Source organism: Apodemus sylvaticus, chromosome 3, assembly GCF_947179515.1.
Source record: "Apodemus sylvaticus chromosome 3, mApoSyl1.1, whole genome shotgun sequence".
Classification (NCBI taxonomy): Eukaryota; Metazoa; Chordata; class Mammalia; order Rodentia; family Muridae; genus Apodemus; species Apodemus sylvaticus.
The window spans coordinates 170,789,334-170,804,571 of NC_067474.1; the positions used below are offsets into that span (position 1 = coordinate 170,789,334).

At 48.2% G+C, this 15,238-nt stretch overlaps 2 protein-coding genes across 2 annotated transcripts in view; both read left to right on the plus strand.

Moving 5' to 3' along the window:
* Nucleotides 1-15,238, plus strand: part of Gnb1 (G protein subunit beta 1) — a 268,388-nt gene that overhangs the window by 120,896 nt on the left and 132,254 nt on the right. The gene's annotated exons all lie outside the window — the stretch shown is intronic.
* The window catches only part of Cfap74 (cilia and flagella associated protein 74), a 60,543-nt gene that overhangs the window by 7,900 nt on the left and 37,405 nt on the right, over nt 1-15,238 (plus strand). The window contains exons 6-15 of the mRNA XM_052178350.1: nt 1,299-1,472; nt 1,941-2,051; nt 2,610-2,712; nt 4,249-4,406; nt 5,492-5,693; nt 7,031-7,192; nt 8,995-9,168; nt 9,748-9,866; nt 13,489-13,555; nt 13,874-13,963. Of these exons, the coding sequence (XP_052034310.1) occupies nt 1,299-1,472; nt 1,941-2,051; nt 2,610-2,712; nt 4,249-4,406; nt 5,492-5,693; nt 7,031-7,192; nt 8,995-9,168; nt 9,748-9,866; nt 13,489-13,555; nt 13,874-13,963 (1,360 nt within the window). The remainder of the gene's footprint in view (nt 1-1,298; nt 1,473-1,940; nt 2,052-2,609; nt 2,713-4,248; nt 4,407-5,491; nt 5,694-7,030; nt 7,193-8,994; nt 9,169-9,747; nt 9,867-13,488; nt 13,556-13,873; nt 13,964-15,238) is intronic.

Consider the following 15,238-nt stretch of genomic DNA (forward strand, 5'->3'; position numbering starts at 1 on the left):
CTGAGCCTCTTCCTAACAATGTCTGAAGACTTGGGGTGTTTTGTGGTAGCTTCAATGAACCCCTCAGAAGACATTTTCTAGATCTTTCTTCAGGCCAGGTGTAATTTTAATTTTTTCAAGCCTATTCATAGTGATGATTCTTAAATGTTTAACTTCCCTTGTAGACCGCCACCCACCAGAGATAGTGGGAAAGAAAGGATACAGGGGAGGAACACCTGTTTAGAAAGGTTCTTTGGAGTAACTCCCATCTGTGTTATCTGGAAATTGGCTGTTCAGTTCACAGGTCAGCAGTGGGAGCTCAGTTCATTCACAAACACCTCATGGATACACCAGCAGTCCAGTTCAGTAGAGTCGGGATAGGAACAGTGGTGACACGACCTAGCAGAGACAGCCAGGCCTCAGTCTTGGCATGGGTCAGCAGGAGGGACCTGGTGGGGAGACGTTCTTAGCTGTGCCTCTCTCAGGGAAGTGAAGATATGAGACCAACAAGCGTTGCACAACTAGCTGTACCAGCAAGCCAGGTTCTGTCTCCGTCACTCCATGGAGTCCTAGTTATACCATCCAAACATCACATGTCTTCCATGTGCTTTGCCTCAGCACTGGTCTTGCATCATCAGCACATGCATCCAATAAGTCTGAGTTCCTGGAAGTGGCAAGAAACTGCAGCACGCCACCAGAGTTTATTGGTGTGTGCTCTCTCTATGGAGTACCCACAAATGCGCCTCAACCATGCAGTGTAAAGGGAACCAATACAGGCATGTCATTAGCAAAGAATCCTTCATGTGTCCTTTCACGTGTCTGCTTTACCAAATCATCCTCTCTCCTGTGTCTGCTTAGCTACATGTTCCTTCATGTGTCTGCCTTAGTCTTTCACACCTGTGTCCACTGTAACGAAATGTTCCTTCACGTGTTTGCCCCAGCAAAACACCATTCAGGCAACTTTCCAAAGAACTCTTAAGTTTCCACTGCAGTCAGGCAAGGGGGCCACTGCAGAGATGACTCAATCTGCAGGTCAGGTGAGTGACTGAAGCCAGATGTTAGCTCTGGCTAGATTTAATATGATGGTGACTTTTCTCCTTTAGAGACTAGGTAGTGAGACCTCATTCTCTGGTAATATTGGGCCATATGTAAGCCTTAGAGGAGAGTGCTAACTCCTCGTTAGTGGTGCCTAATATCTGTCTAGAGTATTTATCAAAAGAAGATCATCTCAAATCCCCAGATGGATGCTTCAGAGAGGGATGGGACCATGTCTTCAAATCCTTAGCTACTATAAACAACAAATGGTCTGTTTTCACAAGGAACGCCATGTGGCACATTGAGATCCAGAAGGGGCAATTTGAGGATGTCCGAAAGCATCATGAAGAGGAGGCAAAAGCTAGACAGAGGAGCCTTGAGGTACATTCAGCCCAGCAGCTTCAAAAGGAAAAAGAAGCCATGGAGAAGTCAGAGAGGAACCGCCTGCTGAGAGCCCGGTAAGTGCCACCCGGCCCTGACCCTGGCCAGTTCCTTCATGTTCTACACTGAGTCTCTTCTCTAGAACTAGCTCACAGTTCCCTCTCTTTGCATCTGTGCCGTGGGTCCTGCAATGGCTCCATGTTAAGTGCCCACAGTCACCACTGACGTGCACCATCAAGACCCTACCTTCTGCATATCCCTTTATCCCTTCCAACTGTGCTATTCTCTGGCTCCATCACACATCTTTGATACCCCTTTGCCTACACATGCCTCAGAGTGCACTGAGGTGTCTCCTATCTCTGCTTAACCACTGACCCCTGTGGACTTTGGGGCTATTGGACTCTGATCTTTCAAGATGGAGAAGCTCCTCTTATCTCTTTATATCACCATCTTTGCTGGTCTCTTATCCTGTCAGCAGCACTTTAATATCTGTGACAGGCAAGTATATGTGACTCTTATTCCAGTTTCTGCCTGTGTCACTGCAGGAAATCTTTGCATACACAAAAGGAGCTGGGGCTGAGACATCAGAAGCTAGTGGAAGATGCCCAGAGAAACCACAAAATTGCAGTGAAGTTCCTGAAGGCCTCTCTGGGAAGGTGGGTTTTCACCTTAAATCTTTCTTCTGTCAATGCCCTTGAGGAATACAAGAATGTGGGTTCCTAGATTTTACTTTGAGATCCTCTAATTAATTCATTACCTAATCATCAGAAGCAAATATTTGTGTGGTTTTATTTTAAGGAGCTATTTGTCTTTGCAAGAGGAGTATGAGACACAATGAAGCCCTGGAGTATAGAGAGCATCCCCAGCCACAGGCCCCACAGACCCAGCCCTGACAGAGAGCCTGTCTGTGCACCTTCACACCATCAGCTTTTGCTGTTTCCCTGGTAGAGGTAACCAGCACCTTAGGCACCCATAGCCCTGTAATTGCCAGCAGCGCCTGCACACATCCCTACCGAAAGTGCACATTTCACCAGGCATAGTGGCACACACCTTCAATCCCAGCACTCAGGAGGCAGAGGCAGGCTGATCTCTTGAGTTTGAGGCCAGCCTGGTCTACATATCAAGTTCAAGAGCAGCCAGGGTTGCATAGAGAGACCCTGTCACAAAAGAGACAAACAAAAATAAAAAAATAAATAAAATGCACATTACTGCAGAGTTCGTGAGAAAGAGCAGAAGGAAGAGGTGGAGTCCCGCAAGCACATGCAGCGGCGTATGGATGCGGTGCTGGCCCTGAAGAACAACATCACTGCCAGCCGGGTAGGTGGAGCCTCACCTCTAGGCTACTTGGGCCCCAACACCAGCCTCTCTGGCACATCTAACCAACTGGCCATCCCCTGGGTTCTGCTCTTGGGAGCCAGAATTCTTCTATCCTTGGACTCCTGCCATGAGCCAACCAGCCTGCTCGGCCTGAAGGTTTGCCATGCCTCTCCCACAGGCTTCCTACCTGGACTGCAAACAGGAACCATGACCCATCAGAAAGAGAACAACTTAGCACTGTTCTGAGAGGGATCCATGTCAGGGGAATAGTAGTCACAGGGCACAGGACAGTGTGAGGGCCAGCACTGGGGCTCAGATCTGAGTTAGGGAAGAGTGGGTCACATCATGAAGACTCGGGGCATGAGAACCAATAGGAGAGGGCCAACATGCACCCTGCTGCACAGAATCAGCATGCACCCTGCTGCACAGAGTCAACATGGACACAGTTGCACAGAGCCAACGTGTTCACCACTGCACAGAGTCAACATGCACACCACTGCAGAGAGTCAACATGCACACCACTGCACAGAGTCAACATGCTCACCACTGTACAGAGTCAACATGCACACCACTGTACAGAGTCAACATGCACACCACTGCACAGAGTCAGCATGCACACCACTGCACAGAGTCAACATGCTCACCACTGTACAGAGCCAACATGCACACCACTGTACAGAGTCAACATGCACACCACTGCACAGAGTCAGCATGCACACCACTGCACAGAGTCAACATGCACACCACTGCACAGAGTCAGCATGCACACCACTGCACAGAGTCAACATGCTCACCACTGTACAGAGTCAACATGCACACCACCGCACAGAGTCAACATGCTCACCACCGCACAGAGTCAACATGCACACAGCTACACAGAGTCAACATGCTCACCACTGCACAGTCAACATGCACACTGATGCAGAGTCAACATGCACACAGCTACACAGAGTCAACATGCCCACAGCTGCACAGAGTCAACATGCTCACCACTGCAGAGAGTCAACATGCTTGCCACTGCAGAGTCAACATGCTCACCACTGCACAGAGCCAACATATACACAGCTGCAGAGTCATCATGCACACTGCTGCAGAGTCAACATGCACACTGCTGCACAAAATCAACATGCACACCACTGCACAGTCAACATGCACACAGCTGCAGAGTCAACATGCACACAGCTGCACGGAGTCAGCATGCACACAGCTGCATGGAGTCAGCATGCACACAGCTGCACAGTCAACATGCTTACTGCTGCACAGTGTCAACATGCACCCTACTGCACAGAATTCTAGACCCAGGGGGCCCGGGACTGTGTGTTAGGTGAGAAACACGTGGAAAATTATGGGTATTTGAAAACTGCCTACTATGGGACCCACATGTTTCAACATTGATTTAAAGATATCCATTCAAAGAAAATATCTGAACATGAGTATATGTAAGTTGTGTGTGTGTGTGTGTGTGTGTGTGTGTGTGTGTGAGTGTGTGTATATGGGCATGTACTGATACATGACTTTAGAGTTCTCTATTTCCAGGAAACACTGAAGAAGTTCCAGGCATGGGGGCAAAGCAGGGCAGAGCAGGCTGAGCAGAAGGCCCTCACAGAGAAAGAAGTGATCCTGGCCCAAGGCGGAGATGCATTCAAGTACCTTTTCCATCAACGCAGGCACCAGGAACTGGAAGCCCAGAAGCGGTGAGACACCTGTGTGGGCACAGAGAGAGCCCGCTTTGGCATGCATCACCTGAAAGGGACAAAGCTCATTCCTGCCCAGAAAGCAGATGTGGGTTGTGGGAGAGGACTGCAGCACCCCATCCCCAACACCCAGGAAAAGTCTCCAAGGAGTTCTGCCACTTGGGGTCTTTATGCAGAGGCTCTGAGTGGGGATAGGACATATCTTTCCTCACTTCTTCTCTTGGCTTCCTGAACTCCTGTGACCACCACCTCCACCCAGGCAGGTGCCTGGGGCTCACTTCCCACAAATCACACCTCTGCTTCATTCTTTGGTCTCCCCCAGGCTTGGTCCCACAGAGTTTCCAGAGGGGCCTACCTCACACCTGAACTTTTCCACCTGCACACACCAGCTTCTCCCTAAAGCTGTCTCCCAAGTCCCTGTTCCCTGCTGGTCACCGCATATGATCTGTGTGGATACTGCCTGCTACTTTCCTTGCTGCAAGGCATCCTCCTCTTCATAGTGTCTCACAAATATGCAACACACACAACCCACAATTGCCACTAGAGATTCAATGTGTTCTGTCGGTCTGCCCAAGTGTGTTTGGTATAGATTGTCAGTTGCCTGGGTGGTGTCTCCTGGCGATGGCTATAAAGAATCGGAGACTGAGTGAGAGGTCATCAAACTCTCATGTTGCCCTGCTTTTTGTATCACTGAGGACTCCTCAGCAGCCAGTCTAGAAATGAGGGTGGGGAGGCCCATGAGGGCTGGGTTTGCTGTAGAGACTTGTAGACTGGACGAGTGAAGCACTTCAAAACTAGACAGGTCAAGTGCAGAGCTGGACAGGGCACAGAGGGTTAAGGTGAGGTGAGAGTTTGAGTCACACCTCCAGCAACCTTGCCCTTGAGAGGTTTGTCTGTTGTACTGTCCACGGAGCTTGAGCTTGCCTAAGACTAGGTATCCTTACACCAGAGCCCTCCTAGGCTGGACCTGAGCTCCTGGAAAGGACCAGAGAGCTAAGAGGAGTAGCATGCCTAACCCCAGTAGCCACTGGGTCCCCAGCTTGCAGCTGCTGTACCGGCTCTTATCTGAGAAGCACCTCCCACAGGGCTTTTGAAGAGGAGCAGAAACTCCGGAAGCAGGAGATTGTAAGTAAAATTTTGAAAGAGGAAGCTGAGGAAGAACAAAGGAAAAGGAGACAGCATCCACCCCCCAAACCCAGAGACCGATGGACTCTGAGAGACAAGACCTGGAAGTACATCTCAGACTTTTGCGAAGGGAAGACTGTGCTGGCCAGCACTCACCAGCAGGTGGGTAGGAAGCTGCCCTTTCAAGCTGAGCCAGGCACTTGACAGTGCAGATGGGAGGGCCAAGGGCTCAGCAGGGAAGAGGAGGCTGGCTCCTGTCCCCAGGGCCATGGCCCTGTGAGGTCCACCAGATTCCTCTTTTCCCTCATGTAAGTTTCTCATGTTGGCCAGTGGCACTACTGGAGCCCTGCAGAGCTGCCTGTCTGTGAGACAGGGGAAAGTCCCTCCTCCATCCCTACATACAATGTGGCGGCAGCCTCATATGAAGGGATGTGTGTAGCCAGTCCATACACAGGGTATCACACCACTGTCAGGTGTTCCTAGTGTCTCCCTGAAAGCTGAATATTGCACTCACTCACACTAAAGGCCTGATGTGAAACATTGTCTGTGTAGTCAACATCCCAAGCTGGAAAGATTTGTTTCCACCTTTCCTCTCCTTGAGGGTATAGCATAAGGACCCAGCACTCTGTACCCGACATGAACCCTGCTCTCTGGCTGCCTGTCTTTGTCTCTGGAGCATTTTCCTGTGTGTTTCAGTGATGCACCACTGGATGTTTTCTGTTTCATGCCCCTGGGCCAGGTGGAGCCTCTACCTCCCAGCCATTCCCACTGTGGGCCATCAGGTCCTTTGCAACTGTCTTCCCTCAGGGGCACATTCTACATACTTCCTGAAACCTCTTTTCTGAGCGACCTTCCCTGCCACCCCAGCCATGTTCCTAATGCACCTGTCCTACAGCTTTACTCTACTCTACTGAGAACTCATCCCAGGGTTCACAGTGATGACCTGCCCTCCAGGAGGGAAGGCCCTGGTTTCCCAGCGTCCTTATCCCCCCCAGGAGCTCCAACAAGGCCAGGACAACCTTCCTTTCTGAGTTTTCAAAGGCCTTTCCCCGGAATTGGTGTGCCATCCGACATGAAAATTCAGCACATTGAGCATGGCTGCTGCAACGGTAGAGAAAATCACAAGCATCCACAACTTATACTGTTTCCCCATGAACAAGACTACAGTGGCCTCTGCTGAACACATAGGAAGGCATTTGGTAATCCAGAGACATGTGTGTTGTATTTTAAATGGAAAAGTTAGAAGGATTTGTGAGTATACAATTGTCTCTGTAAAGAACAAAAGAACTGGAAGACCTATGTGAGGCTATCAGGCGAGTCCCAAGCAGGCGTCCACAGGGGCAGGCGTCCACAGGGGCAGGCGTCCACAGGGGCAGGCGTCCACAGGGGCAGGCATACATGGGGCCTGTTTCAGGCTCCACTCTCTCTGGTCAGCTGCACACGGCATGCGGTCTGTTCTGTAATGCATGTGTCTTACTGCACTGCCCTTCTACCAGCAGGACAGTGACCTGATATTACACCCCAAGCCTATGAGTGTATTGAAAGCCATCTCCAGTGAGTCTGTTCAAGTGGACCTGGGAAGCATCAGTACAGAGGATGAGGTACTGGCTGAACCAGATATCCCAGGGCTTTGGAGCAAAGAGTCATACCAGTCACACCAGGTAACAGCTTTCCTCCATCAGGTCCTCAGCAGAGGGTCACCCTGAGCCACACTGAGATTTCAGATTCCCAGATGTAATTGCCCACCTCCATGCCCCATTCTGTACCTGCCACTACCTCCTCCAAATTCTAGGTGCTTCTCCCTTTCCATAATCTCTAAGAGAAATGGCCTGTGTCAGGCAGTGGTGGCTCATGCCTCCAGTAGAGGCAGCATATCAGCATATCTCTGAGTTCAAAGCCAACCTGTCTACAGAGGGAGTTCTAGTACACAGAGAAACCCTGTCTCAAAAAACCAAGACACGGGGGTGGGGGGGTGAGGGGATAGGGGTGGACACGGAGAAGAGAGAGGGAGAGAGCTGGGATGTATATGATGATCCCACACTCCAAGCCCCTTCTCAATGGGAAGCAGGGCTCAGCCATGTACTGCTGCGCATAGCCTGGAACAACACAGATGCTGGAAGGTTCCAAAACCGAGCATGTATCACTCTGCTTACTATCAAGAAAACACTCCTTTCTAAAAAGTATCTAATTTTTAATGTGTGTGTACCCACAGACACTCACAGAGATCAGAGGTGTCATATGTCTTGTAGCTAGGTCACAGGCAGTTGTAAGCTGCCAGATATAGGTGCTAGGAATCAAATTAAAGTTTTCTGGAAGAGCAGCTATGCAGTCTTAACTGCTGAGCCATCTCTCTGATAAAACAAGAAAACTTTTTTCTATAAAAATCCATGAGTTCAAACTTGCTTTAATGGCTCTTTTCAATAAACATGCCTCACACAGAATGCTGGTTCTCTGGATTACAGTTTACAAGAGGCTCAGGCTTACATACAGCCCCATCCCTGAGCAAAATTCTCTCAGCTTCTGTAAACATTAGTTAGCATCACTACCAGAACAAAGAGATTTGATTCTTCTGCTTCTAGGGAAGAAGTGGAGAAGGCCAGCTGGGTTAGCTGGTCCATTTAATTTCAGCAGAAAAGCAGTGGGCCTAGGCAGGCACCAGGCACTCTCCACCCTGGGGAGAACCGGGGAGGAATCTGACCAGTGACCCAGACGCCCAGGGTCTCAGGCAGATTTCACACAGATGTCAAAAGGAAAAGTTTAGGCTCGTCTTAGATTACTCTTTTTCCAATTGCTAACATTAGTTAGTGAGGTTGCCTGATTTGCACTAACGCCTTTCAAGAAGACTGTGTCCTGCAGAATTCCCCAAAAGTCTTCTTTTGCCCTGACTCAATAATCTAGAACAGTCGTTTCTGCTGTTACTTCCCAGAGAGTCTTACATATTTCTACTTTTCTTCCTTTGGCCCTTCTTCTTTCTTTCTTTCTTTCTTTCTTTCTTTCTTTCTTTCTTTCTTTCTTTCTTTCTTTCTTTCTTTCTTTCTTTCTCTTTCTCTCTGTGTTTCTCTCTGTGTCTCTCCCCCTCTGTGCATGTCTCTGTCTGTCTTTGTCACTGTGTCTCTGTCTATCTCTGTCTCTACCACTCTCTGCTTCTCTGTGTATCTCTCTCTGTCTCTGTGTGTCTCTGTCTCTGTTTCTGTTTCAGTATGTCTCTGTGTGTGTGTGTCTGTGTGTGTTTCTGCTTCTCTTTGCCTCTCTGTGTTTCTCTGTGTGTCTCTCTGTGTCTTTGTGTGTGTGTCTGTCTCTGTCTCCGTCTCTCTGTCTCCCTGTCTCTGTCTCTCTCAGGCTGGGGCCCTTCAGAACAGCCAGCCTCCTGCGTGCAAGCCGTCCTTCCATGCCAGCTCAGGTCCTGCCCTTTGTTTACTATGAGGCTTTAACAAGCATGGACCTCTGTCTGTTTGAACCCGAGGTGCCCAAGGAGGACATGGACCGAAAACCTGTGGGCGGAAGTAAGATGGAAAAGGATATCCTGGCTCGGACTATGGAGCAGCTGCGCAGAGGGGTGGTCCAAAAGCAGGTGGTATCTGGGCGGGAGTTCAAGGGCCGCCCATTCAACAGCAAGCCTGAGGTCATCCACTTCAAGGTAAGCCTTGAGGGGTGGACAGGAAAGCAAGCCTGTTTTCACTCTCCTGCCTCTGATGCTTTCTGTTTCGACCATGGGAAACCCAGAAAAGTCTTCAGCTTTGGGGCTGGTGTGCAGGACTGAGTTGACAGCCTAAGGAACAGGAAGCACCTGGACACTCCTTAATAGGGGCCTGGACTTCTGAGAAAGAAAATAGCAGGCCCCTTTTGCTTGGCAAATTCCACCTTCTCATGAGGTGGCTCCAAGGACCCAGCACCCACCACCAGCTGGCCAGTATTAGCATTTACAGAAGGGCGGACTAAGATATGCAGCCTGTGCTTCCGTCCTCTCTCCCAGCCAACCAGTCCCGCACAAAACTCATATCCTGCTGAGGAGAAAGTTCTCATGAAGTAGGCCCTTCCCTGTCCTGTTCTTCTCAGACCTGGAGGTGGGTATCACGACCACAGGGAAACCTTTTCTACCTCAGGATCCTTAACCTCTCCTGAGTCAGGAAAGACCAGGCTAGACCCCTCTTCCCATAACCATTTCTTGGATTTGTCTGGAGGGATAGGAGTCATCACGCCCCCTCTGTCTCTGCAGGACTTTGATATTGGCAAAGTGTACAAGAAAAAAATCACATTGATAAATGCTACTTACACAATCAACTATTGCAAGCTGGTGGGTGTGGAGGAGAACCTGAAGGACTTCATCCACATCGAGTAAGTCTTTTGGAGTCTGGGCATGAGACCATGGGCCGGCTTGCCTTAAAGAACTGGAGAGATCACAAGGACCAGCCCAGTTGGTCACACATGACCAAGCTTTCAGATAGACTGCCTAAGTCTTCTAACACTTCCACCCTGTGTTGCTTTTGGCCCTGTAGGAGTCCCCATTGGCAGCTGGCATGCTCTCTCACTGTGAAGATTTCAAGACTGCTTTTCTGAACCATAGTTTACTTTTTTCTCTTTGTGCTAGTGTTTCAGTTTTCTTCTTCTTCTTGGACTCTTCTGGTGGATATACTATCACATCTTCGCTGGCTTTGTAGGTGTGTGTTTTGTGGTTCCCTTTGATGCTGGCTGCTGCTCCATCCCACACCGCCCTCTTATCTTCACCTGGCAACATTCTCTTCTGTTGCTCAGCATATGATCTTCATCTTTCTTTTCTATTTTTTCCTTTTTTCTTTTTGTTGTTTTTGAAACAGGGTCTTGCTTTGTAGCTGACCAGTACTTGTCATGTAATCCAGGCTGCTCTCAAACCTGCAATCCTCCTGCCTCAGTTCCTAAATAGTTGACACTACAGTTGTGTTTCACTGTATCCAGATTATAGGCAGGTCGGTTCATAGCTCAAGCCACCTACATCTGTTACTGTGTGTGATATGCAATTTCTAAAGTGAAAGCTCCTGCTCAGGGTGGAAAAAGTATCTTCTTGGCCTGAGGTATTTGTCATCTCAGAGGTTGCCTCCATCTGCTAACCTAGGCCTAGTCCTGGGAGCTTCTAGCCTCTGTACAGTCTTATCTGAGCCTAGAATGTTTTTAGCCTGAGACTTACAGCTGAATAAGCTCACCCTTTCTAGCTCTTTCTGCACTCTGGATAGCTGGTCAAGTCTGCTGTTCTGGCACAAACTCCTCTCCGTGCTGACTGATTCAAACTTGATTCTTTCAGCTTCTGACTGAATTGCTCTGCTTGGCCTCATACTAACTTTGGCAATATGTACTTATCTTCTGGCTCCTTCTGATTCTCTGGCTTGTTCTATCTTCTCTCTCTCTCTCTCTCTCTCTCTCTCTCTCTCTCTCTCTCTCTCTCTCTCGTCTCTGTACAACTATCCTGATAAAACTTCCATCTCCCCTTCTCTCCTCCTGCCCTGCTCTCTCTTAAGTAGTCTTTCTCCCTGTTCTGGTGAGAGTTGGGCATATCCTATTCTGTCAAAACTTTCTCCGATTCATCACTTTGCCTCTCAAATAGACATCACTTTCAAACATGAGTACTTCCTTCTACAAACTAACTTTACCTTCATTGTTTGGGATTAAAGGTGTGAGTCTATATTCCAGCCAGAGTAGCCATGTTACTGGATTAAAATCCTTCTACACCAGAGCTCCCTTTCAGGATGTCTTCATGGGGCTGTTCCTGAGGAGACTACATTGCTGTATCATTTCTCCATGGTCAGCAATGGCTGACAGAACTCTGACAGGTACTTTCCACTGAGAGGTGCTGTCCTCATGGGAACAGAGTGGAAGTGGCCAGTAGGATCTTTGGTTCTCTGCTCCTTCTTTCTGGCAATTTGCAGAATCTCCTAGGTATCTGCAAAGTGCTTGCATGGTGGGAATATTGCTAAAAGTTGTTTATTTTACCCACCATTTGAGGCATGAGAGCTTTTCTATCTTTTAGCATGATGAGTCACTTGCTTCCGTTAGCCTGTATGGTTTCTGAAGAGTGTATGGAAGACCCAGGTTAGGCGAGCTACCACAAAGCCCTCCTCTCCAGGCCTGGATTAAAGATTCTCTCCATTTCTGTCTTCTGATTTCTTTTGCTGTTGTAGTTGTGTCTGTCTAGAGTGTTCCTCAGTTTCCCCTGACTACATTGAGATCCCTGGCCCTGTGTCCTAGACCTCCTGCTGCAGCATGCCTGAGTCGATTGATTCTCTTTAGACTTGTTGTACATCTCTCTCTGATCCTGAGGTTCCTATCTCTGAGAAGCTCTAGAAATATCTTATTCCTTACCCGCAAATATCAGCTCCCCCAGTTAGTCACCTCTCCCATGACTCTCTGCCCTGTGCCTCCCGTGTGAAGCCTCCCTGTCCTCATGGCACCTGCCTCACACTCTGCCTATTCGGGGAGTGTGTGTGATGTCCCCAGCTTACTGGTCTTTTCAGCTGCGTCTAGCTGGCTGCAGAAACTGCTGACTGTGTGTCTTGTTTCAGTACTTTCTCGTTTCTAAAAATTCCTAGTTCTTTTTCAGATTAGCTGGCATTTCTTAGAGATGAGTGTCCTTTTCTTTCCTCCTGCCCATAACTCTATCTTTACGACTTTCCTATTTTACCACATGCCTTTTAGAAGCTCCACTCAATCATGCAATGGTGTCAATAGTTTATTGTGTACGTTCTTAAGGGTTTGGCCCTGCTTCTCACCGTGTTGGTTCTCTAACACCCCACATGTACATAGCATTGGATTCTTACCACTTAGTCTGTAGGGTGAGAGCCTCAGGGATCTTCCTGTCTCTGCCTCCCCGTGCTGTGAATACACCTGGCTTTTCTCTAGAGTTCTGGGAATTGAACTATAGTCCTCATGCTTGCATAGCAAATAGTTTACAGGTGAAGGTTTTTTTTTTTAATATTAAGACACATTTTTATATTAAATTTTTGTGTATTTCCAAGCCAAGCAAATTATGTAAAATACAACATCGTAAAAATATGCCTAATATTAGGAATTTTGTAGGAAGACCCTCTCACTCACCCAGGACTCGGATCAGCAGACTGGTTCCCATCTCATTTCCCTACAGTTGGGGCTGTTTTACTGGACAGCTTGACTTACAGGCCTTTACCTCATGTTGCTGTCAGAATTCAACATCCTTGGTTCAAGGCCTGGTGTGTGTCCCCAGGGCAGCCACAGCCGCAGCCCACAGCTCCAACCTTCTGGAGTTGACTTTTGGGAATGTGTCTCACTCGATGTGCTGGCTCCCTCACTGGACAGATATCTGAAGATTGCCTGAGTCTCCTGTTCTTCAGAAGATACCGTCAGAAGGGAGGGAGCACAGCAGACTTGAGGCTGCTAACTTGCCAATGCATCTGGGCAGAGGCGTTGTCTCAACTCTGGTTTCTACTGCTGGGGTAAAACATTGTGACCAAGAGCAAGCTGGGGAAGAAAAGGTTTATTTGGCTTACACTTCCACATCACAATCTACTATTGAAGGGAATCAGGACAAGAACTCAAACATGAGGAGCCCGAAGGCACGAGCTGATGCCAAGGCCATGGAGGGGTGCTGCTTACTGGCTTTGCTTGTCATGGCTTGCTCAGCCTGCTTTCTTATAAAACCTAGGATCATAAGCCCGGGGATGGCACCACCCACAATAGGCTGGGGCCCTCCCACATCAATCACTAATTAATGTCATACAGGCTTGCTTGTAGCTGGATCTTATGGATCCATCTTATGAAGGCATTTTCTCAATTGAGGTTTCTCTCTCTCAAATAACGCTAGCCTGTGTTAATTTGACATAAAGCTAGCCAGCACAGGTGTGGTACCTGGAAGAGAAAGAGAAAAGACTCCTAAAGGCCCAGCTGAGTGTGTAGTGAGCATCCACTTTCCACAGTGACCTAACTACCCATGTGCTGTGAATCTCTGTTTCTGCAGCTTTGACCCACCTGGTCCCATGTCAGCCGGCATGTCCTGTGAAGTCCTTGTCACCTTCAAACCTATGGTAAGTCAAAGGTCACACGGGGTTTTTTTGTTTCTAGCTCAACAACAACAAAATTCAGCATCATTCTGCAATGCTAGTGGAATAAAGCTTGCCAGAAGGTTTGATCTGACTGGAGGGGCTCTGGTAGGCTGTGACATGTGTTTCTTCAGGACTTGTTTATGTGGAATACTTTGGGACTCTTCCTCTGGGGGTAGTACCAGCAAATGTCCACTAGACAAGTAGCAGGCAGGTCCAGGCCTGGTTATACAGATGCTGCCTGGGTAACTGTGACATCATAGATATCATAAACGTGGTGACTGGGATTGCTTTGTTTTTTAGATAAATAAAGATCTGGAAGGAAATGTCTCATTTTTGGCTCAGACCGGCGGCTTTTCTGTTCCACTGAAATGTTCTACAAAAAAATGCTCTGTAAGTTTCAATTCCCTGAATCTCTCTCCAGGGTAAGGACCTTGGAGTCCTGAGGACTTGAGGCCAGAGCTCCACCACAGAAGTACATCTACCTCTATCTATAAACAGGGTCTCACTATGCAACTCTGGCTGTCCTTGAACTCACTGTGTAGACCAGGCTGACCTCAAACTCAAAGAAATCCACCTGCCTCTGCCTTTGCCTCTGCCTCCTGAGTGCTGTCATTAAAGATGTGCACCACCACTACTGGCTTCCAGATATTTTCATTGTGAGTAAATTTTCAAACCCAATGAAGAACAGAATCATGAGGTGAATTTCCCTATGCTCACTACCTACATCAGAGAGTTTTCAAGTTTTCAACTGCCACGTTGGCTCCATCTGTACACAACTTACTGTTGTGGGACCACTTCATGGGAAATTACCAACATCAGAATCAACACTCTTAATAAGCACAGAACCTACCAAATCACCGTGTCTTTCCAGTGACACTGCACAGCATGCAGACTCAGTGTTTGTGACAGACTGCAGCATGGCTTTAGTCCCACACAGGCTTATAAGCCTGTCACAGGTTTACTGTGATCTCACTAATGTGGGCTGGACATGAAGTTCTCATGGAAAATGGCTGGACATGTAGAAATCAAAGCCAGCAGTACCAGCAAATGTCTTCCTTCACTTACTGCACATCTCCCAGTGATTTATTGACCAAACACAGGCATGCGTACAAGTTCAAAACCAGTGGGGCAGAGAGAGGACTTCTCCAGTGTGATAGGTGGAAGAGCGGGCGGAGAGCTAAGAGTCTGTGTCACACCAGCAGGACTAACACAGCTCCTGATTGTCACCATCCATAGCCAAAGCGTCCACTGTCCCCACACTACCCTTTACAGAGCAGTTACTTCTGATACACTGCGATTACATTTGATGCTTTTTGACCTAGAATAGCAGCCCCCTTTCCAGTGCTGGGTCATAAAGCCTTACTCAGCCAGCTCTCTAGAACATTGTGCATTTGTGTGACTGCCCCGTTATCACATCCACTGTGTGTGTCCCTGCTGTCCTGTGTTCCTTTAAATTAGAAACTAGGTCAAATTAGATTTTAAAACTATTTTATTTTGAAGGAAAGGAGGATTTATTTTGGCTTGTGGTCTAAGGATATTGTCCCTAAAGATGGGGAAACCATGACTGTGAGAGACTGAGGCAGCTGGTTACATTGTATCCTGGGTCAGGAAGCAGAGAGTGAGGAATTCTAGTAAAAGTCAGTGTATCCTTTGGTTAAAGCTACT